General features: G+C 44.2%; 2 protein-coding genes across 3 annotated transcripts in view; one reads left to right on the top strand and one right to left on the bottom strand.

The window, feature by feature from the left end:
* PCYT1B (phosphate cytidylyltransferase 1, choline, beta) overlaps positions 1-11041 on the top strand; it is a 37979-nt gene extending 26938 nt beyond the window's left edge. The window contains exons 5-8 of one of the 2 annotated variants that reach the window (XM_031060202.1): positions 124-202; positions 3257-3399; positions 5557-5745; positions 10812-11041. In XM_031060202.1, the coding sequence (XP_030916062.1) occupies positions 124-202; positions 3257-3399; positions 5557-5745; positions 10812-11018 (618 nt within the window). In that variant the 3' untranslated portion in view covers positions 11019-11041. Of the gene's footprint in view, positions 1-123; positions 203-3256; positions 3400-5556; positions 5746-9951; positions 10264-10811 lie in introns of those variants that run through there. The other variant, XM_031060203.1, reaches the window with a different exon arrangement.
* A 7684-nt stretch (positions 11042-18725) lies between these two features.
* The window catches only part of PDK3 (pyruvate dehydrogenase kinase 3), a 36184-nt gene continuing 30601 nt past the window's right edge, over positions 18726-24308 (bottom strand). The window contains exon 10 of the mRNA XM_031060201.1: positions 18726-23986. Within this exon, the coding sequence (XP_030916061.1) occupies positions 23843-23986 (144 nt within the window). The 3' untranslated portion in view covers positions 18726-23842. The remainder of the gene's footprint in view (positions 23987-24308) is intronic.

Genomic DNA, 24308 nt, shown 5'->3' with positions numbered 1-24308 from the left:
TTTAGGATCAGAATCCAAAAGCAAATTAGCTGAAGTGAAGAAAAGAGATAACTCTCCATAACAATCCCCCAGTGAACCAAAATCTGGTGATGGTGTTGTGATTCTTCTTCTGTTCACTGGCAGATTGACTTCGTAGCACATGATGACATCCCCTACTCTTCCGCTGGATCGGATGACGTATACAAACACATAAAGGAGGCAGGTAAGGGCAACTTCACATTTTTAGCACCTTCCTTTTCAGCCTCAGCTCAAATTCTTTTACTGCCTTTTAACCAGAACTGCTGGGAGAGAAGCAATAGAGGTAATATCACATTGTCTTACACCCTAATGGTAGGTACTGCTGACTTGAGCAGAAAGAAAACCTCAGAGGACATCCTTGCCATAGCCCCAAGGAAACCATTCAGATCTAGCACAAAATAGACCCATGTGCATTTGTAAAACAGTTTTATAGTGCTTGACTAAGAATTTTGAATGGATGAAAATTAGTTCAGTTCCCACCGCAGCCCAGCCAATTTTAGTCAGTTCTTGATAACCACAAACTGACACCTCCTTGATATAGCCTAGTCCTGAATATTGGGCAAGCACACGCAACCTTCAGGAGCCATTACGATCCACTTGCACTGAGGGTTCTTTTCATTACACTGGCAGAGGGTTTAAATCAGTATCATGACCATTTAGCAGTTTGGTTGACTACCATATTACACTGAAAATGAAGATGCTGAACTCATTAGGAATTTGTGTCCCTTCAGTTGAAGGAGGATGAATTAAATTTGAGGAGATAACATTAAGCCACTGCTTGCCAGTAGTAGCTATCCTAACAGAGTGAACAATGGAAAGAGGAGGAACAAATCATATCCTTCTTCTGCTGCTCCCTGGAGGTGCTGCTTTGAGCCCTGGCAAATCCAGCCTCTCTGTTCTGCATAGACATGTATATTGGAGGCTTGAAAAAATTCCAGAGCAATCTGCCGGATGGTATTATGCCATGCAAAGTGACCTCAAACTATACTATGACAGCTATAGACCAGCTATTGACCTGAGCTGAAGGAATAAGCTTTTTATAGCAGCACTTCCTGATCTTTTTCCACTTGTGAAGCTCCCTGTGGTATCAGACTCACAATCCTCCTTTGGGAATGACTGTTCTATAGTTTCAGAGCCAGCACCAGCTTCCTTCAGTAGGCAGTGAAAAAAGGCCCCTCTGGTAAGAATGGGTCGCCAAGAGACATACTGCACACATGCTGGACAGGCAGCTATTTTACTTTTCTTCTGTAAGGTGCTGAGTGCACAGGACAACACAACTCTTGGTGTCACTGGATCATTATCAGACTTGGTGTGAGAGTGCCCAAACCTGGCACACCCTTCTCTGCTGTCACTGAGCACGGGCATAGTGCACAGACAACCCGATGAGAAACTCAGACTTGGCAGAAGAGAGTACAGGCCTGCAGCTTCAGGGAGCTGTGGTCCATTGTGTCTGTCACCACGAGATACCAGAGGAGAATCCTGGGTCTTGTATGGCTGAATTTTGCTATGTATAAACTGGGAATAATGTTAACTTATTTGTGATGAGTTTTGAGATCTAGTGCTGTAATAGTCCCTAATGCTCCAGAGCAGCATTATTACAATAATGAATTTCCCCTTTCCCCTAGGGGTTTTGTTAGAAATAGACCAGGGCTGTTGAGCCATTTGCACATTTTTTCCATGGTTCCAGTACTCCCATTTTCCCACATCAGGTTGTTGGAGAGCAGAAAAGTGGATGGGAACCAGGGAGCTTCTTGGGTATATTCTCATGGGCTCCCAATTCCCCACTACCTTCAGAGGATGGGAGGGCATATGGGCACTGGTGAGCTGGGTAACAGTGCACTGACTGAAACTGTGCACATTGTGAACAATTAGCTTGGAAAAAATGGATCAGTTCAACACATGAAGCAGATGAAAGCAAAGTCAGTGACTAAGGATAATGTCCACCTACAGTTCTACTTTCAGCTTAACAAAGGTGGGGTTTGGATTTTGTCCTTGTATTCTTGTAACTCTTATCTATAAAGGTTTCGAGCTCAAAGTGGGTTTCATTGCTTCCAAAAATAGTTTCCTGAGTGACTGGTAGAAGCCTGAAAAGCAACAGTCAGGGAAACATGTCTGCTCATGATTAAAGTAATCTGTTTTTTTAGCAGAGTATTAATTAGAGATCAGAAAGAAAAAATATCACATAGCATTTAGTCACAAGAGGCTGCTAAGCTTCTTGATTCCTTCTCTCAGTCTTTTTCCAGCCCTATAAAATTAGGTACCAATGCCTGCTTACTTTAAGTGAACATGTGAGGATTAATCTGCCCGGAGGTATAACACCATTTTAAGACAAAGCACTACTTTCTTTTCCCAAACCACCTCCAATCTTCTCTATCTCTTTCATCAGCAGCTTCATGTTGCAATTACATATAAGTGAGAGTAGTAATTTTTTTTTTTGTAACCCTAAATAACTACTAAACGAAGGTGCACCTGCACTCTGCTACTATTGCATTTGTGAATTGCATTAACAGTTCAGGTGCTCCTGCTTTGGTGGGGAGCGATTAGAAAGCCACATATATCTCAGTTGTGTTGAGGAAAACCTGAGCAGTATTGATAAATGGCCAGTTTTCTTAGGGACTGATTTGTCAGAGCAGGGAGGATGGTTATGCAGCCACTGGCATGGCTGGATGGACATGAAACACTACACTTCACACACATGACACTTCATCTTTCTGTTACAAACCACTGGCACCTCCAGGGTGTTTTCCAATTACTGTAATGCATCTTTTTCCTGGCTTTTGTCAAGGCCAGAGGGTGGTCTGTTCTACTTAGCAGAACAGACACTGTCAGGTGCAGCACAGGAGTGGAAATAAAGGAGAGCAGCAAACCTCCCTGCTCCTTTATATAACATTAAATAAGGGCTGTGCTTATGGAAAGAACTGCTCAGTGAATTGGCCACAGCTGTGAAGCTTGGCCTTCCTGCCTCAGGAGCCCCTGCCAGTCTAATAACTTCCACATCACAGCTGACTCTGTACAGAGGGCAATTTTTAGTCTTTCTAAAGACTTGAGGGAAAAGTGAGTAGTAGCAACCTTGCCTTCCCCAAACTCACACAGAAACAACAGGAGAGAACTAGGAATAAGGCCGAACTGCAAGCCTCTTACCTTTGTCAGGCATTTTGATGCTCATCCTCAGCTATGTGCCACAATGCCTGGTCCTGCCAAGCTTTATCAGCAGGCTCTCTTTTCCCACTTTGCTCAGGAATGTTTGTACCTACGCAGAGAACCGAAGGCATCTCCACATCGGACATCATCACACGCATCGTGCGCGACTACGACGTGTACGCGCGGCGCAACCTGCAGCGAGGCTACACCGCCAAGGAGCTGAACGTCAGCTTCATCAATGTGAGTGCCTCATCCACCTTTGCTGCTCAAACACTCGCTGCCAGCACCCTCAATGTAAAGGAACAGTTAAGAAATTATATCTTCCTCATGCTGCTTTTAAAAGAGCTGGAAAGAACTTAATTTAAAAGACACTGGTAAGATGAGGGTAGTTTTAATTGCTCCTCTTAATTAGCAGCTTAGTTTTCATCTTACACTTTCAACAAAGGTGCTGCTCCCACTTCCTCCCTGAGCTGTAGGTGACAATGACACCCTAGGAAGGAGCCCACCCTCCCACCAGAAGCTACTCAACCATTCACCCAAGACATGATTTCTTTCTATATTCCTATTCCAAGAAGGCAGCCCAGAGAGCATGGATTCTGAGATCCAAAGTTTCTCTATAATGTGATAGAATTAAAAAACCTACAAAACAAAACAAAAACCCTAACAAAGCCAATCACAGAGCAGTGAAAGATAAAAATGTTTTTCAAAAGACAAGGAAGTATGCTAGGAAGCTGGTACATAAATGATGGTGCTGTAGAGCTCAGAAACCACAATGGCAGGAGAGCCATGTGAAAGGATGGCTCAGATTATTCATCTTCCACATATAAACCTGCCCCTCCAATGAGAAGTAAGCACTTTATGGAAATTAGACTTTACCACCTTCATTTTCTGTTTCAAGTCTTGACTTAAGACCTCAAGATAACCCACATAACTGAAAACTCTGTTGTGATCTCTGAGATGGGTCACAGCAGGACTTCCCACCTCCCTCCCTGGTGCTTGGAAACCTCCTTGTGAAGGACTGAATTGTGTCATTTCATTAGAGTTTATCTCTTTCTTGTTTTGAAGTCTGGCAGATAAACCTCAGATCACAGGGCATAAATATTTATTTCACTGTGCTTTTTTTGAAAGTCTTCTACACCTTAAAAAAATCTTGCTTGTAAGTACTCCACTCAGAAGGATCACTGTTGCAAATATCCATTAAAATAAGGCATGTTGGATGCCTTGGAGATTCTCAAATTTATCCTAAATTTATCCTTGAGCAGCTGTGAGATTAAGATACTGTTGCAGAAGTCATGCTTGCCCCCATCTCAGACGATGATGTCTCCTGAAGAACCTCCTGGCATGATTGTTTAGCTTGCAGTAATTTAAATGCAGAAGTACTGATTTGTACTGGAGACTGTTCATCTCAAAATGAAATCCCCAGGATTTCACAAGAGCACTGGTCTTGTTTGCACTGGTTTCCTCATTAAAGGCTGATCCCCCTTTAGGTACAGAGGAAGTGAGGTTTCTTTGGACCTTGGGGATTTTGTTTGTGCTTGTGGCTTGCAAAGACAGTTCTTTCAGTGATTTGTGAGCTAGAATAAGCCTTCAGTGCTTGTTTTTTTAAAATAAATTCAAGTGGCCATTAAATGGAGTTGACAGAAAATGAAAAGCCAATAGTGATCGGTGCTTCTACACAGACCATCACACCTTCAAGAGCACAGCCTTGCCTATTTGCTTGTACCAAAAATTTGTGGAGCACACAAGCATTTCAAGACAAAAGCTCTTTATTTCTCAAGTATTTCAGAAGCTTTTTCCAGAAGCTCCCTAATATTATCTTCTCTCTCTCTTTTTTTCTGTATGACTTAGCAATTAGAATTCTCCTTTCTGTGAAGTTTGCTGGCCACAAGCCATTGGCCTACACACATCTCTGTTGCAGCCAGAAGCTCCTGTATTAGCCAGGCTCAGAATTTATGAGAGTTTTCCTTCTGCACTGCAGAAATCCACCCAAAGAGACATTTTCGTCCAGGTTGACATCCAAGCTGGCAAGTCAGCAGCATTTGCTAGGAAACATGGGGATATTTACCTTTTGCCTACTCTTAAGTTTGAGCTGTTAATTTCCCACTCATATCCTTCACAAGATTCATATCAATTTCAAAGTGCATTTAGTTTGAAAATACAGAAAGATTCATGTAGTGGATTAAACACAGTGATCACACAAGAAACCTTTTCAATATGTACCTTCTGCATTTCATTCCACAAATGTTAAACTTGCATTTATAAAAATAATGTGGGAGTAGCTAAGCAAGGCCATATGTATTAGGATGCATTAATGCAATTTTTTTTCTTCTTCTCAGCTGTCTGTGGCTAATTATTTCCAAGTTTTCTATTAATCTTTGACCACACTTTTTAAAACAGGAGAAGAAATATCGCTTTCAAAACCAAGTGGACAAAATGAAAGAAAAAGTCAAGAATGTGGAGGAAAAATCAAAAGAATTTGTTTACAAGGTGGAAGAGAAGAGCCATGACCTCATTCAGAAATGGGAAGAAAAGTCCAGGGAATTCATTGGCAACTTTTTAGAGCTGTTTGGACCTGATGGAGCTTGGGTAGGTATTCTGCCATCCCAGGAAGTCTGAGTGTTTTTATTTCTCCTCTCTAATACAGGTGGAAGAGCAGATACTTTTGCTGCAGACTTTGTCTCAAAAGGCAGCACAGCAGGGTAATGGCAAACCCGGCTGCTGAAGCCATTAATGCATACCAAAACTGCAACAGCAGGATTTGCTGCTTCTGGCTCTTGCTTGTTTGGGATATCTGTATTTTGTGAAGGTGTGATGATGAATTTAATACTGCATTCAGCAGAGCTGCAGAAGAGCACCACACAAGCAAACAGGCCAATACAGTCTGTTGGCCCTGTTAGCATTAAATGGAACCACTCCTACATCAGGGATGTACACTGGAGGTAGTGAGGAAAAACAGGGCCACTGAAAAGGTTTGCAGTAGTTCTCTTCCTGGTCTGTATGCAGCAGTAGATTATAATTTTCTAACTTCAAAAACTACTGATAAAAATTCCAAGTAGTTATTTTATTGTCACGTTCAGGCTCATCTAACTGACAGCAGGGAAGGTTCAGGTGGGACTGTAGCACTTGCAAAGCTCTCCTTGGTATGTGCTGCCTTCACAGAGCCATTTACTAAGGGTCCCCAAGTGCCTTGGAAAGGCAGTTCAGAATTTGCTACAGCATCTTTCTGGAGAGAAACCTGCTCAAACCAAACTCGTGCACTGAGTGGTGAGCTGGTGACACTTCAGAGCCCCAGAAGAGTCCTGGCCCCCATCTGTCAGTTCTGACAGCTTGCCACACCTCAGGAAGCTTTGTTTGCTTATATGACTTTGCTGCATTGAAACCAGTAACAAAGCTGAAATTGAATGTGGAGTTTGTCTGTGTTGGGATGAAAGCCCAGACCCTCCAGTGCAGGCACACTGCTCTCAGACACACTGCTCTGGTTGCAAACTCTGAGTGAAAAAACTCTTCCTTCCTTCTGTTGGAAGGAACTCAAGCAGGTATTTTGTTTGTAAACAAACACATAGCAAGAGTCACAAGGCTTCTGTGAATTAAGTAGCTCGCATCAGTGCTGTGTCACAGCTCAGTGCTACCAAGTCATGCAGTGCCTGCCTCTTACTGGAGTTCTCATCTTTGCACTGGCTTGCCATGTTGATTACCAGTCAGTTGAGAAAAACCCAATTTAGGCTGTGAAGGCTTCAGGACAGAGACTGTCATCATACAGCTACTTCTGTCACCCAAAGGCAGTGACCACTGACCAACACAGGCCCCAGCCACATGAGCAGTGAGCTTATAACAGATTGCTCATTGACACTGGTATGTTCCTGGGGAGGGCAAGAAGGCAGCTCTTCTGGTTTACCTGCATTGTCCACATCCAGATGAAGCTTCCTCTGTGAGTTGTTGCCCATAGAGCTTGGTGTGTGTTCCCCATGTGGGATGGTCCTTTGGCCATATGTGCTGAATAGCTAAAGCTGATGCCAACAGAGTTTGTGAAATTCACAGGAGGTGAGATGAGTTTGGCTGTGCAGAGACAAGGAAAGAATTCAAAAGCATTGATCCTATTTCCTGGCTCTACCTACTCAACAGTGCATGCTAATGGCATTTTTAAAAACCTTTGCTCATAAAACATTTTACCAAATTGAATTAAGGAAAAGGTGCTCTGCATATGTCTTTTAAAATTAGAAATTCTTGTTTCCTGAGTAAGTGTTTGACCACAGAGTAGGAAGTCTGGCACAATCACAGGGACCTTTGCTAAGAACGAGAGGAGTGAAATCTCTTCACAGTGCTGTAGGAACAGCATCAGTGACAGCAAGCTGAGAGGTGGTATGGCTTTTTTAAAATCAGTTTGAGCCTTGGCAACAGGAAAGACTTTAAAAAAAATGATAACTTACTATTAGTGTCAAAACTGTTATTAATGCTAATTTGCCTTATCACTGTTAGTTAGAAGTTGCTTTTAATGTTGACATTAAAAGTACAGGAATCGTTATGGGCATGCTGGATTCCTAGATCAGTAATTTGCATGCCATTAATATGCTATTATTATTTCACAAATAATTATTATAATATACCTTATGCTAGCATCAATTTTCTAAAAGTAAGGGCTATGTAACCCACAGAAAAATGCCTGCTCGTGAAAGAGGTCAAGATGTCAGTTTTCAAATGTCTGGATGTCTGTAATTCATTGGCAGTTTTGCCCACCTGTGCAATCCCCTGTGCATATGTTTTCTGCAGGAGAGTCAGAGAGGTCAGAAACAATGATTAGTGTGGCATGAAACTTGTCTGTGATGTGAGACAGGACCACCACACAGTCTGGCACACAGGGCCTAATGGCAGAGACACCACTCCAGGCTGCAGGAATCCATTCCAGCTCCTCTCAGACATGTACAAGCAGGCACCTACAACTGAGGGCAGAGGAGAGAAAGCACAGCTCACAGGGCAGGGATTCTGTGCCAGTTTCTGTGCCAGACATTCAGAAAGGTCCCTTCAGATGAGGTGTCCCTTCAAGGTCTGGCTTCTCCCTGCTCAGCACACAGGGATACTTGGGGAAGGTTGCCTTCCAAACAGCTGACACACCTCAGACATCATCAGGGGCTCAGGTAAGACAGGTTGCAGCTGGAACCCTGGGGATGGTGTTTAGGCCACACCACCTGTCTGGACATAAAGTGGCCTTGGAACAATCAGCAGCTCAAAAGCAGACACCCAGCTGGCACTTGCTTTCTAAAGCAAAGGGGTATCAACATACAGGCAGTAAAATTCAGAAGCAGGCAAGATACTTTTTCCCAGTTGCAAGTTTGCCAAAAACAAACCCTAAACTGGTTGGGTGTACCTGAACTTGCTTGAGTCAAGGCTTTGAAATTATTTCCCTACCTGTGGTAAAGGACCACAGTGCATCCAGCCTTGTCTAAACCTCCAACACTCCAAGGAAGCCATTAACACTTGTTCTACTTCTTCAGCACCCAATGGCCCAAGGAGCTCCTTGCCTGCAAAGGGCATGGCTTACTGACCCTGCTAGGGCACAGCTGGAGAGAAAGGTGTTCTGAGGCAGGTGAGTGACACCACCTCCTCCTCCTGCAGAGCTGTGCTTTTAGCCAGCAGCCTGCTGGTTCCAGCTCTAATGCAGGAGGCAACGTGGAGGGGCTGGGCCCTTGCCCTGCTCAAGGTGTGAGTGCATCAGTTTGTTCAGCAACAAACTCTTCACTGAAGGCCTGGGAAGCAGATGTCCTACAGCCTGGCTGAGAGACTTAGCAGGAAGGTGGGATTCTCCTTTCCAGACCTGGCCTCTGTGACTAAGGCACAGTCAAGTACTCCCTGCCACGTGGGATGGTGCAGGCCAAGCCAGGCTGGGGCACTTGGATGTGCTCCAGCACTGCCACCACACCACCACAAAGCACCACTGTGCCACTGAGGTGTTAGAAGTGACAACAGAAGGAGCTCAAAGTATTTTGATTGGCCAGGAAAAATATATTTCGTATCAAATATGGGTTTTTTTTTGTTGGGGATTATCTTCAGTGAGAGGATAAAACAAGCCAACAGAACCTCACATTTCTGTGATCTCAAGAGAAATTTTGTACCTCTACCACTGAATTGCAAACAGGCTCTGGGGCTTTGCCAGCCCTGCTGACATCCTTGCAGCTCTCAGCTGCAGAAATCCTCCCCCATCTGAATGCTTTCTGGCATCATTTATCAGGAGCAACCACCATCTGCTAATTATTGAGATTTTAGAAGTCTTGATTAATTTGGACCTAGCAGTAGTGCAGGGGTAGGTTACATACCATGGGGTTTTGTGCTTGAGAGTCTTGAGAAGTGTAGCTCCAGGCAGGAACTGTTCTGCCACTCTGCACTGCTGTGAAATCCAGGCTCTAAAACTAAGTCAATAAAGGCTAATGTAATGAAGATGTAAATTAGGAGAGGAAGCTCACAGAGGAACAGCTAAGTTCAGTATTTGTGCTTGATTTTTAAGCCCTGGGATTTAGCAAACACCCAGAAACCTGAGGGGGAAACCAGCATCTGCCTCTCTGCTGGCAGGGAATACTGAGTTTCAAAGAGGAGGAGAAAGAGCAAGATGAGCAAGCCAGATATTGTGTCAGCACAGGGCAGAGTCACTGCAGAGGGAAGGGGAATAGGAACAGGATGAAAATTGGGCAACTGCAAGCTGGATCTCAGCTAAAACAGGCGAACGCATACATTCTGCACAAGTATCTTCCTCTCAGACCTGAGTGGTAACTTAACTTTGTCGGGGCTGGATCTTCCTTTCAGCCGAGCATCGCCTGTGACTCAACTGCCAGTCCTGCAGCCAAGGTTGAGGCTTCTCACTCCCCATGCCCAGGAGGAGCAGCAGGGCACTCGGATTTGGCACTTTCCATGTGAAGCCTGCAGCAGCTGCACAGCACACACCATGTCTTCCGTAACCCAGCGTGACGCAAGGCCACATTGCTGCTAAAGAGTAGAGGCACTTGCCTTAGTGTAGCAGATTGCTTGACAGCAAAGGTGGCTCTTCCACCCCACCAACTCTGGCAGGCCTCCACTCAGCTTTCCAAAGCAAAAGTGACAATAAAGCTCCAAGCAAAACATAGAGCCTGCAAGTGTTTTCTCTTTTCAAATCCAAATTCTGGTATTCCCACCCTCAATTTATGGGTTTGGGTCGTGCCTGCTCCAGGAAGCTGGGGAAGTGGCTGCCAGTACTTGGCAGGCACCAGGCTGTCTCCCTTAAAAAGGGACAGAGGAATAAAGGCTAGGAAAACCAGGAAGCTCAGGAGGAGAGGGGTGGTCCTTCCCAACATTCTAGAAGGAAAAGGCAGTAGGAACTAGGAATATTGGGTGTTAAGACAGGAGACAAGAGTGTGACCAATAGATACAAAAACCGCAAAGGGAGTCCCCCGTGTGTGGCTCAGGCCAGTACACACGGTGTTCTCACACTGGGGGTGGCCCAGCTGAGGTAAAAACTTGCATGCAAGGACCAGGTTATCATCATGAGCACAGCAGGGCAAACCAGCCACGCTCCAGGGCTCTGGCTCCCTGCTCGCTCCCCGGAGAGAGGCACAGTGCAGCCCCTGCCTGCCCCCAGCCCTCCCCTCTGTGCAGTACTCACAGAGCATCTTTTCACTTTGCTTTTGCAGAAGCAGATGTTCCAGGAACGAAGCGGCCGAATGCTCCAGGCTTTTTCTCCCCGGGAGAGCCCCAACAGCAGTCCTACACGAGGCCGCTCGCCGTCCCGCTCTCCATCTCCACCCTGGGTCATCAATAAGACCTCCCCTCCCTCTTCTCCAAAAGCTGCCTCTGCCTCCCTCAGCAGCATGAGCGAGGGAGACGAGGATGAAAAATAAAATATCTATTTTTTTAACCATGAGACAGAAGAACAAGCTATGAACTCAGCCACTGGATGGGGAGAAGCATGAGGAACACCAGGGGTATCTCTGGCAGCAGGGATCGTGCTCTGGGAGATGTCAAAAATGAACTGGAGCACAGCAAGGGAGATCTCAGGAAGAGCTTATCCCATCCCCACTCCCTCACAGTGCTGGAGGCCCAGCCAGCAGCACTTGCCAGGCACAGCCCAGGGACTGGCAGAAAACCACACCCATGTGCAAGTTCCTGCCCCTGTCCTGCTGCTTTCCAGCTGCGGCTCCAGGCACCGAGGGGGGCTGGCAGGAGGAGCCCAGCTGGCTCCTGATCCAGACCCAGCACACAGGGTAGTGCTGGCTGCAGCCTGCAGAGAGAGAAGATGCAGTTGTACCCTGCTGACCTTGAGCTCTTCTGGCACACGAAGGAATGGCATTGCTGCAGCAAATATGTTGAGAAACTGGGAATAAAGTTGGGGTTTTTTTTGTTTTTGAATAACATCTACCCCAGAGCCCAAATAATGCACTGAAATGAAGAGATCTCCAGGCAAGTTGGTGGAAATCCATTTAACATATTCAGTGCTGCTTGTTGACCAAGCCTCTGTGTGGGGTGTAGGTAAGGAATCAGGCTTTTTGCTTTATCAAATCACTCTCCATGTTCCTAGTGCCTGAACAGCTGCCTAATCACTTCTGGTTTGCTCCCTGGCTTTGCACTTTGAAGGCAAGAAAGTAAATGAAAAGACAGCCATAGCTGGAATGTGGTGGTGTAGGAAATAAATGATGAATTATAAAAATATCCCAAGGCCTTTGGACGTGGCCTCCTAGGAAAAGCTGCTGCTCCCAGTTATGTATCAGCATATGACAAGCAAACAGAGCTGTTGTCACATGGTATTCAGCCAGTACAAACTTCTCATCAAACTCTAAACAAGATGTGTTCACAGACATCAAACTCCAAACAAGATGTGTTCACAGACACACTGCCCCTGCAGAGGATCCCAAGGCTATTCCTCTACACTAATACGGAGAAAAAAAAAGGAAAAAAAAGAACAAAGAAACTTTTTGAACAGGATTAGGCACAACTGTTTTATTTCTCTGTCCATGACAGGTGTGCAGCCTCAAGCAGAAACACAGGTGAAGCTCTCCCCTCGATGCTGATCTTCCTAGCTGGCCAAGCCAGTCCTGCCTGACATCTGGTTCCACGTTCAGTCCCTCAGCTGACACCTGCTGGGGTGGCTGCAGGAGCTGGCAGGACTCCTGAGCCCTGGGGCTGCTCTGCCCCACAGCTGCAGGAACCCCCCAGCAGTGTGTGGGGCTGTGCCACTGATGCCACTTGGCTCCCCAGCTTGCCTGGCACAGCTGCCTCAGTGCACAGGCACGTTTGAGGCTCTCCAGCCCAGCAGCAGCTTTGGTGCCAGGCCAGCAGGTGACAGCTGCCACTGTCCCTGTCTCACAGGCAGCCTGGGCAGGGGGCTGCAGCCACAGCAGCACTCCTGTGCCACCACTGCCTGCAACTGCAACCCCACCAGGACACGCTGGCTGCTGGGGGCAGCACCAGTCAGCATTTGCTGGATCCCTGCACAGGCAGCACAGGAAATGCTGGAGGAGGGAGGGCTCCATGTCTCTCTTGGGAAAAAGCTGAGGGACTGAGATGCCCATGCATGTGATGTGGCTGTGCTTGCTGGCAGCAGCATCCCCTGGCTGCTGGCCTTACCTCCCTGGGTGACCTGGTTGGCAGGTAGGCACCTTTCCAGATACTCTCCTGGGCAAGTAAATTACAGACCTTGGTACCAGGCACCAAATTAGCCCCACACTCTGCTCACTCCCTACAGCTTTCATCCCTCCTCCACTACAAGGTAACTGATTTGCTTTGGCAGCGTTTTGCCAGACACTTCTCAGACCACCACAAGACCGAGTACACAGCATCTCATACACTTTGTCCTCTGGAGTCAAGCTAGTTCCTTCACAGCTGCAAAAACAGGTGAGCAGGAAATAGGGTGGAATGTGCAAAGGGACAGCCACAGATATTTCAGCTGCCACCAGCTGTGTGCCTGATGGGATGATGCAATTAAGACCTTTCTCAGCCTTAGGCAACCTGTTACTGTAATTTCATACCTGAGATGCACTTGTTAGTTTTTCTGATCCTTTGCAAGTCTCAAGTCTTCCCATCACAACCACTCCTCCACCACAGGAACTGTCTGCTTCTACTGGTGCTGTTGACAGACGAGCCATATCCAAATGCAACGGAGGTGGGCAAGGATTTGTTGTTCTTGGCTTTTACCATTGTTTCTTGTTCATTTTACTTTCCTGGCAGTTACTGTTCAGCAGCCCTTGCTCAGTGGGTTAAATGGAGACAGCACCACGACTTGTACATGGGAAGTAGAGAAAAACTCACCAGTGACCTGTTCTTAACAGAATGTTTCTCAGGATCACAGGTGGCTACCCAGCAACAAAGCCATATTCTGTACCAGGTGTCTTGTTTGCATTTAGGATATCACTAAGCTGAAGCCTTTGCCCTGCTGGTACATTCATGTGCTGTCTCCTGCAAACCAGAACCTCATGGTGTCTGGACATGTGGAAGACAATTTTGCACTTCTGAGTCATGGTTGGGTTTTCCTTTTCACAAGTATTGCTTTAATTTAGTCCTCTTTATCAGCCAAGCTCCACATGAACAATAAAGTGTATGACAGACACAGCTGCCTCTCCCCTTCATTTTACAGCATCTTTGGAGAGGTGAACACAACCTGCAGAGGAAACCCCAGTGATGGCACCGTGACTGTCATCCCCATCCTTGGTAGCCCAGGGCTTGAGGCCCCCACAAAGCCACAAGAGCAGCTCTGCCAACATGCCCAAAAGGCTGCTGCTTGTTCTGCTGCTCTCTGCACTAACAGGATCACCTCTCCTTGCCATGACCTTGCAGCCAGAAAAGTGTGGGGGAAGGTGAGGAAGTGCTTGTCCCAGCTGGGAAGGTGCAGCATTAGACATCAGCAGACTGATACCTTCTTTACCCTGCCCCAGCACAGTGGAATCAGGAGCCAATATTTTAATTCTTACTTCAAAGTGGAAGAAAGGAATGGTGCTTTTGCAGCCATTCTGATTCCACTGCTGAAAACCATCCCCAGCAGCAACTGAGTTGCTCTCGTGGATGCCAAGATGATGTATGGCTGTGCCAGATGGAAAATGGCAGCAGCAAACATGAGCCACAGGGACAAGTCCTCAAATCCTGACACCAGCTTTTGGACTTGACTCCCCTGAACCAAGTCAGTCTGGTGCACAAATATTCCTGCTTTGCTCTTTCCTGTTTATCCTTTCTGTAAGAAGTCAGTACCTGCAGCAGCTCTAAAGATTATTTATTCAACAGTCCTGCCTCAGGCAGGGAGAAGCTGAAACAGCAAATGGAGGCTCAGGACTTCCTAGCCAAGACATTTTTAATTACAGAATAAGCAAATTTCAAAGTCATTGAGCATAGGAGATAAACTATTTAATGGCACAGAGTCCACACCAAAACACTCCCAGACAGTACAAGGCTCCCTGTATCACCTGAGATGGATTTGGGTCTGTTTCCAGCAGTGCCTTGGCACCACTTGGGAGATGTGTAAGGAACATCCCTGGAGTGAGCTTACAGTGTGCAGCCCAGCCCAGAGGGGAGCCTTGTTCTGGTTCATGGCAAACCCCTGAGGAACAAGGCAGCCCCTGAACCAACACCAGACCTGTCAGCCCAGCAGGAAGGAAGGTTTGATGCTACAGTAAATCTCCTTGTAAAAGGGTACCAAACCATGATGGAAAGTCCCCTGTGTGATAGCACATAACTCCCTGACCTTCTTGTAAAACAGAGCTGAAAGTGAGGCACAAAATGGAGCCAGGGCTTTGCCTCTTGCATGGAGACACTTTCAAGTACCAAACTATCTTAAAAACTCCTCTTCTGACTGATTTTGACAAGAGATCTCTTTCCTCTCATAACACAATGTGTTCTCCACAAGCACACACACACACACAGGTGTTTTCTGCCCTTTCCAAAGGGAAGGTCTTTTCCTGGTGTAAGGAAGGGCAGCATTATCATTTCTAATCCAAATGGAAATCAAGGCCACTGCCTCATGGCTCTTCCTGAGGGGAGAAGAGACAGAAAAAGACTGAAATAAAAATAACTGAAAGTTTGTGAAAAAAACCACAAAATAATTGTGTGTTACACAATTCCTCAGATGTGACACCTGAGCTCCCCTGCCCCAGCGGGTATTCATGGCCAGTTCCAACAGCTCTTTCACACCTGGTATCTCCATCTCCTTTTAGGTGCTCTCTTCAACAGCATCAATCCCTGCTTCAACAAGGAATGGGAAGTTCTGAGACAGATGAAGCAGGTTTGCCTTTCACATGAACATAATTTAATTTTTTTGATGTTTAACAGGATTAATGAAAACAAAAATGTTCCATTATCTCAAAGCAATTATTCCTGTGCCTAAGCACATGACAGCAGGAACACTCAAAGGGAAAATCCTCCCTGGTGGCATCAACCAGGCTGCATGTGCACATCAAGTCTCACACATATTTCAAATTCTAGAAACAGCTTTGTTAGAATAAATTACGTCCTCTTCAGCACACTTTGTGGTGTTTTTTTACCATAATTCCTGTGATTCTCTGATCATATTTCTCTACAAGCACTGGTTTTCCATAAAATAAAGTGTCTGTGAACTGCAAAGGCATCATCTGTGCAGTCAGAGCAGATTAATTATAACCTGCTCTTTACAAGTGACCAGTTCTGATTACCAACAGGGGATGTTATTTTAATGTTCTGCACACCATTCTGGGCTCCAGTTTTTTCATTTCCAAACTAACACATGAACCAGTAGGGATCCAGTTACTCTGCTACTTGGCCATACTTAAGCTAGTTTGTATCATCATCAGTTTAACAGTTAATGAGCTTTATTTTCACCAGTGTCTTGAGCTTGCACTTCTGTGGTATGTCATTAAAAGCCAAATGCCAAAACAAAACGGGAAAACTATCCCTTGGAGGAAATTTTAATTTGTTCCACTCATCCCCCCTTGGTTATCTAAAAGGCCTCTCACAAATGAGTGCATTTATTCTAGAAAAGCACCAGCCTAACATTTAAAATATTCATACTTGTTCACATATTCATATTCAAATATTCATACAATGTTCACATGCAAACAAAACTGCATAAAGCCATATCCTGTGTAAGAATTTTAAAAATGCCCTCAGAATAGCTGGTTCCAAATTAAATATTCAAACAGCATCACAAGTCTTGGGTGGCTTGTTGTAATTTCCTTTTTCCTCCTCAAGAGAACCTTTTCTTCAAATGACCCCACAGCACAAACCTGGTACCACAGCCACAGAGAGAACATGAACTGTTAGAAAGCCCACACACTCACAGTCTGTATCTTTTGGTACCACAGCCACAGAGAGAACATGAAGAACTGTTAGAAAGCCCACACACTCCTTTCTCCCAGAAAGGAGAAAAGAAATAATGCTATGAGGTCAAACACCTCTATTCTGACACCTTTAAACTTCCACTAGGGAAAGTCAAATCAATTTGTCATTAAGAATGTAGAGCTAAACCACACAGGAGCTAATTAAAACTGAGCCATTATGCAATGAGTGGTGGTGGTACCATGCCATCAGCAGCACTGACTTTGGCCATTCTGACCTGACTGAAATTGCACCCACAGAGAACCACCCAAGACATGATCTTGCATGTTTTACTCAACTGTTTACCAAGAAGCCAAAAGCTGAGATGCATTATGTATTTCTGCACTAACAGCAAGACAAAATGCATTTCAAAAGAGCAGAATAAAGCCTAACTCCAGCCTCTTCACCCATCCCAAATGGCTATTTGTGAAATAGTTTGTGAGTGGCAGCTGTGTCCATTATAACCGGCAGGACCCAGCAGTTTTACACAGGCAGTTCTCAAGTGCTGCAGCACACTGACACAGACATCCACTCACTGAAGGACACCCAGCTCTGAAAACCAAGAAGGAAGATTTGTTCCCCTGGGGGGAAAACATCACCTTTAGTGCAACAGCAGAGAGAAACCAGCCCACAGCTGTGACTCACACCTGGCACACACAGAGCCACCTTCCTTTACCTGACCATGCCTCGAGTGCTGGGCCTCCACCGCCCCAAGGACCCCTGCCAAGCATTCCATGCCCACAAAGAGATTTATTAACCAAATAACACTTTATTAACCACCTGGATCAGGCAAGGGAGGTGCTCAGGGGCAGCCATGCACACCCACAGGGCTGAGTCTGCCACGACAGCTCATGGCACAACGTGCAGCATCAGCTCCCACAACCACAAGCACTTCAATGAAACTCCTCTGAAAGTTTCCAAATACCAAGACAGTCAACATGGGACCTTGAAAACAGGAAGAACTGAAGCTTTCTTCTGAAAATGATCTTTTAAATCAGTGTATTTGCAGGTACCTGCACATTTATTAATTTCAGGAAAAGAATCCACACTGGCAGATCAAAATGGAAAATGGTTTTACAATGTTCAAGTGCTGGCTCCAGCTGCACTGGCAGAAGCAGTGATGTGCCTACTGCCTTTGGACTAGGAGACACATGAGGGGAGCAGCTTGGGCCAAAGAAATACAAAAATTAAGCAAGTCACTAGGACAGAAAAGAACTTTGGGATTGCTGTGGCACCATTTCTAAAGGCTGCTGCTCTCAGACAACACACAGCAGGCATTATTTACTACACTCCTTGTAACTCCCAGAGAAGACAGCACAAAAGCTTCAAGTACAAGCAGCCTCTGAGTTAGATCATGAATAAAAACTGATCTGACATTTTTTAAAAGTTTATTTTTTCCTATCAAGCATGCCTGACATGTTTTATATGTCTCACTTCATTTAAAAACTGTCTACTGCAAGACTTCTTTCCACTGAAAACAACAAATTAAAGTACTTAGTAAGTCTACAGCCATCTAAAAATTGTATAACAAGAAACGGATCCCTTATTACAAATTGTTCTCCCACATATGCCTGTGTCCTAAAGCCATAAATCTTCATTATACTGCTGCTGCAACTGTTTGCTTTATCTTCTACAGGCAGCAACTGTCAAATAGGCAGTACATGCTGACACATTTTGCAATTTTGAGCTACTTAATTAACTACTCAGCTCCTGTGAATACCCTGTCATGGCAAATGGTAAGCAGTGAGAAAGTACAACACACAGATTTCTTCTCAGCTGAAGTTTTTAAATAAATTCTTAATCTGAAAGAAAATTATCTCAGTTCTAGCAAAATTCTGGCCATCTGGAGCCTCATTTATTACTTAATAAGAAAGCTAACGAGCCAAGTAAGACAGGTCCCCAAGCATTTTCCTGCTCTGGAACTGCTTGGTAACAAACTTTGGGTTTTTTCATTTTCTCGAATAACTTATGAATGCATATAAAATGTCATGGAATGCTGAAGAAATTTCAAGGTAGAAGCCTTGGGTGTTATATATCTGTTTATAACAGCTATTTTGGCTGTCAAAAACAATCTGAGAATTTTGGGAGATTTATATAGCAGGATAAAACCCAAACCCAAAAGCTGCTCATATGCTAAAATTCCTCTTGAACTCCCAAGTGAGCTGTCTGAGGGTGCTCCTCTGTAGGCATGTGAGAAATTGACCTCACACTGCCAAATCACAAACTGAGCTCCATATTGTGTGAAACCAAACCAGGCCCTTAAAAATGTCAACATGTAGTTTTTATGTAATTTTATTTGTCAAGCACTGAAAGAAAAAAGGAAAATAAGAGTACACACATACACAAGTCAAATACACAGGTAACAGACTAGAAACAAGACAAGTATCATAAGATCCAAAAATAAATTTAAGATCTTGCCAAGTAAATCTCATGAAAAAATACCTTCTCACTCCTCCATTACAGGTTTAGTAGATTCAAACGATGCCACCTCAGAGGAAAGGCACCACAAGACCACTCTCCCTCGCTGATGCCAGGTGCAACACAGAGCAGCTCACCAGGAAGAGCTGTCCTGTCCCTGACCCTGGGGACAAAGGGATTTAACTTCCACCCGCATGACAAACTCATCGCAGCCAGTGCAGGCTCAGCACAGCTCCAGGGGAGGTGAGGCAGCCTGCAGCTCCCTGAGGACAATCCCTGCCAGAGCATCCAGGGCACTGCCTGGAACCTGCTCTGCCTGGTGTCACCTGCAGAGGGTGTGGATTTCAAAGGACTGTGTCCAACACCTCTTGGCAGTTTTCAGTTAAAAGGAAAAATTCAATAAAGAAATTAACACCAGAAGGACAATGTCAGAATTAGCATACACTCATCAATCCTTCTAGTACCACATGAAAACCCCTCCAGATTTAAGAAGCAAACAAGTTCACTATGCTGATTTCTGAGGACTTTTAAGGCAACATAATGTTTCAATTAAAGCACATGAACTTTAAATTTTCTTATTTATTTTTAATTAGAAAGCCACTTCAATTACACAAATCTTCATTGTTTCAAGTTAATATCAAACAGCCTGAGTCCTGATCCTGAGAACATTCATTTGAGTGGCATCCCTCTCATACACTGTTGACTCATGCAAGTATTTGCAAGACTCAGCCCTGAAGACACTGCACAATTTATAGCTACATTCCTCATTTGTGAACAAACTCAACCTCTGAAGTCAGTAACACATTGTTCTGTCATGTGCCATCATATTCTCTTAACTTCAGCAAAAACACATTTACATATGTGAATCCATAGACAGGTGTGGATGCCAGGAAGAAGCAAGGAAGAAAAACCACAGCAACCTGGAAACAAGCAAGGAAAGGGAACACTGTACAAAGGGGCATGTTATCCTCAAGATAAATACTAACACTGAACACTGAGGCTGTTTTCTACAGAATTATTTCCATGAATCTTGACCACGTTTGCAGCAACTCACACATAAGGATCTAGAGATACCCATTAATAAGGTGAGGAGGGGGGAAACCTCTTCCATGTCAATGAGGTCAAGATATCACCTTAAATACGATGTCTGGGTGGAGGTGAACAGGAGATTGCTCTAAAGATCACTCTTGCTCACTTTGTGGAGAAAGAGAACAGCTGTTTCAAAGCAAATGCTACTGAGGACAAAGAAAAGAATGCTACCCAGCTGTAGCAGTAAATGCAGCCTTTCATGGCCAAAAAGTAGCCTGAGTTTTCCAAGAACACTATAATTAATATCCATGTTCTTTAAGCATGTGCCAACGGACCTGCTTTAAACACTGCCCAAGAGGTAGCACAGACTGCAGCAGCACAAAGATTTCTCTGTGCTCTCTTAGGTCATCATAGTCAATTACACAGGCAAAGACTGCACCTGAGTTGCAAAAGAAGCATTTTGGTATCTTCTGAATTTTTCTCATCAAATGTGGACTCTGAAAGACCCCTTGTTGCCTTGAAACAAAGCCTAGAAAAGCAGGGAGCATACGTACACGATTTGGAGAGACTTCTATTAATATTAAACTAGGCAGAGGATTAATAAAATTACATTCAAGACACATACACCAGAAAAATGCACAATGGACAAAAAGTAAACTATTTGTTAGACTATGACATACAGAAGTTGTTTGTAAATTCTCAGGAAGAATCAAGGAGCAAACATCCCTTGTTCAGTTTGTTAATCATAAACACAACAGGTAAGGAACATTTTCACTGAAAACTTTTTTGTATTTCTGTGTCCTGTAGGTCAAGACAAGCAGGTTGCAATGACATCAGCAGGCCATAACTCTGAAATTCATAAAAATTATGTATCATCAGAAAGTTTGGAATTAACAGTCCCAAGATACTAAAACATAGTTATTATAAGAGATTCCAATCAAAGGTGGAAGTAACTGAAAAAAAAAAATCAGTATCTGTAATTAGACCAGCCATATTAAGAACCCATCCATGCTCATTTTTCAGGCACAGCTATTGAAAAGCCCTCTCCTAACTGAAGATCTGCTGTTGCTGTTCCTAAAACAGTTTTCAGACTAATACCCCTATGCAGAAACATGGCCTAAGGACAATGAGTGGGAACAACTGATTGCACACCTGGGATTGCCACTAAAGCACAGGCTGACTAAGCAGGATTGGAGAGAAGTTCTCTCTTGTATTCAAGAGAAGAAAAGCTCTCTCTCCTATTCATTGTAATGCTCCCATAAAGACCTTGGGGAACGGAAAGAAAATTAATTCCTTGTGCTCCAGCTGTTTTGAGGTGTTTGTACAAGCTCAGGGTTCTTGGAAATGGGTGTCATTTCAGGGGAGTTCAGTTTTCAGGTACTGGAGCACTCCAGTCCTGCAAGCAGCCAGTTGTTTTTGTGGATCAAGTGACATCACTAACACAGCACAATATCCTCCACAGTAACTTCAGCTTTTGTTCACAGTTTCCATGGTTTACATCCCATGGCCTACACAGAAACAAGTCCAGTGTGTCAGCATCCTTCCTTTGCTTTCTGTTCCCTCTCCCCATCATGTATAAGGAGACAGCCAAAAACAAGTACGAGGTCAGGATTTACTACTTCAAAATACAATTTCTAACAAAAGCTGAAACTCAAGCTTCTTATGCAGACCACCCTATTCCTTGGAATGTTTTGGGTAATGTTCTAGAAAAAACTGACAACATACAACCAAGGAAATATTAATTTCATCACAGGTTTCTATCTTTAAGTAAAATCTCCTCTGCAATTACTATAAAACAGACACAACTTGAAATAATTTTAAAAACAGTATGAAGTTACAGGTGGAGGCAGAAGATAAATGACTGAATTTTAGTAGATGTGACTTGCAACCAGTGTTTCAGTCAAACCATTCCCCTGGTTTCTCCACAGCTGTACTGCTTGAATAACCAGCTGCCTTCTCTGCAGCAGTGCCTGCAAGGTGCTGCTCTGGAGGCCACACGTGTCACACCATCACTGTGCCCTGCCAGGATCCTCTGGCCAGGGCCAAACTAGTCCAGTTTGGGATCAGGAGGGCCCCATCAGCCCCCTCCTCTTCCTTCCCCTGGCAGAGGGGGCTCTGGTGGGCTCTGAGGGCAGCACTGCCCAGCTGAGCACAGGGAGAGCCTTCAGCAGCTGCCCTGCTGCCCCTGATCCGAGGGAAGGGCAGCAGCCCATGGAGACAAGGAGCCAGTGCTCCATGGGCCTGATCCCATCCCTGTGTGAGGAACAGCCACGGGACCTCCAGCCCTGGGAGCTCAGCACTGGCACACAACTCTGGGAACTCACTGCAACAGGCAAGGCAAGAACTTCAACTGCTCAGAAGTGGGGCTCTATGGAGTTTATTGCTCAAAGCACTTTATAATCCTTCAATGAGATGTGCTATGAAGTGCAAAGTACTATTGTAAAGTCAAATTAAGATTCTTTTTCTTTTTTTTTAAATACCTAGGAATTTCTCAGCATTTCCCTAATAAATCAGTTCTTTATAAAAATAAATACTGGGAGGACAAAAGGGACAGTTCCCCCACAATTTTAGTAAACAAATTTCATTTTTCCATGCTAAAATCTCTATTATCTTTCCAAAAAATATCAAAACACCTAAGAGAAATTGAGGGTGCATCAGAGCTGCTTACAACTCATCTTCTTTATTGCCACAGCTAATGTATCACCAGAGCTTCTAAATTTCACAGGTTTTTCTGAAAGGCCATAGTATCAGAAACAGCATTTGGCAAAGACTTTGTGAAGAACAGTTTTGTAATAGTCAGCAACAACCCTTATGATAAATTTAAGGGGAAAATACTTGGATTTTTTTCATCTTTGATATTTTTTAACTTAAATCAGGTACTGGCCACATTTTGTCCCTCCCATTTCTACTGTATTTCCAGTTTCATGTACTTAGACCAATAACATGTTCCAAAGGCTGGTGTACAACATCTTTATATACACTACAAATTCAGATTACCAGACTGCAGTCAGACATTGAATGTATAAATAACTTTGCAAACTATTTACAAGTTTTAAACTAATCAGGTTTCAAACAACCAACACTCTTAAGGCAAATTCATTTGTATGACTGGCTGTCTGGCCTCTCAGCATTTCTCTCCCCTCCCCAATTCCCCTAAAATGGTAAGCAAATAGGAACTTGAATTACCCCCTGCCCCTGTATTGACAGAATTTCTTGTATGAAGAGATGATCTAACTGCTTAGGAGCTTTCCTCAAAACAAGGAAAAATGCATAGAAATGCATTTCTGTGTCAAGAAAATCATTAAGTTGCATACCAAGGAGTGGAAGTCCTACCGTCTTATAACAACACAACTTTTGTATGCACATGACAAATGGCTTTGGGAATTTGGAGAAAACATCAGTTTAAAGCTGCACAACCCTTTTTAGAACTATGCATTTATAAACTCACTAGAGATAAGATCTGAAGAGCTCAAAGGGATTTTCTCTTAGGGGTGACACTGTGCAATACAAATGCTGCATGAAGCACACGTTTAACTATGTCAGAATTTTTCTCTTACACCATATTGCTGTGCAAGATACTATTCACCACTCAGGGTCTCTGCACATCTACCAATCCTTACACTGGAATAAGAATTGGCCACTTCAAATAGTATCTTTTTGTTACAACATTGTGTTCCTAAGTGCAATCACAGTGCAATCCCTTTTGTCAATGCATGACTGAAGCAACCAAGCATATTCTGGTGAAGTACACAGGATTCACATACCAAACGTGCTCAGTGCCTTCCTGCAAGTCCCAATCATCACTTTGTTCTTAGTATTTTTCAATGCCCTGATCAGGTCTTTGTTTGGAAGTAATTAGCTACTGTGGTTTGAAGGATTTTGGAACAAAGCAGAGACTTTATACTGAATGCAGAGGTCATCTCCAACAGAGACAAAAGGTGGCAAATTATCGATTAGCTTTGTATTTAGAAGCATCCCTTGGTTCACTGCTGGGATTGCTCCAGTCATCTGCTTCAGGTGTGGTCTTGTAGTGCCGCCATGCTGACTTATTAAAAACAGGAAGTCTTTCAAATGATTCACTTGAAAGGGCCTATGGAAAAACAAAAGCAAGGTTAGGTATCACTGGAGATACAGAGCAAGGTGATACTCTGGGAGTTCTACAGTTACAACTTCTGCACCCAACAAGTGTCACAGTTATCCCAGTGTTACATGTCACAGCACTACTTTGAAAATACTTGAGCTGCGACTAGTAGCTCTAGTTATACTCAAAGTCCCAGTCAAAGTTAAAAGAAAATAATAGCATTGAAAAATACTTCCCTTCTTTCCAGGGAGTGGTGTCTACACAGATGGCAAGAAAAAGAGTTTTGGTCAGAAACATTTTAGTGAGATTTGTCACTGACATAAAGCAGACA

The sequence above is a fragment of the Geospiza fortis genome, unplaced genomic scaffold (assembly GCF_000277835.1).
Source record: "Geospiza fortis unplaced genomic scaffold, GeoFor_1.0 scaffold161, whole genome shotgun sequence".
Lineage (NCBI taxonomy): Eukaryota > Metazoa > Chordata > Aves > Passeriformes > Thraupidae > Geospiza > Geospiza fortis.
The sequence above is the reverse complement of the archived record's forward strand: the minus strand, read 5'-3'. Positions and strand labels throughout refer to the sequence as shown.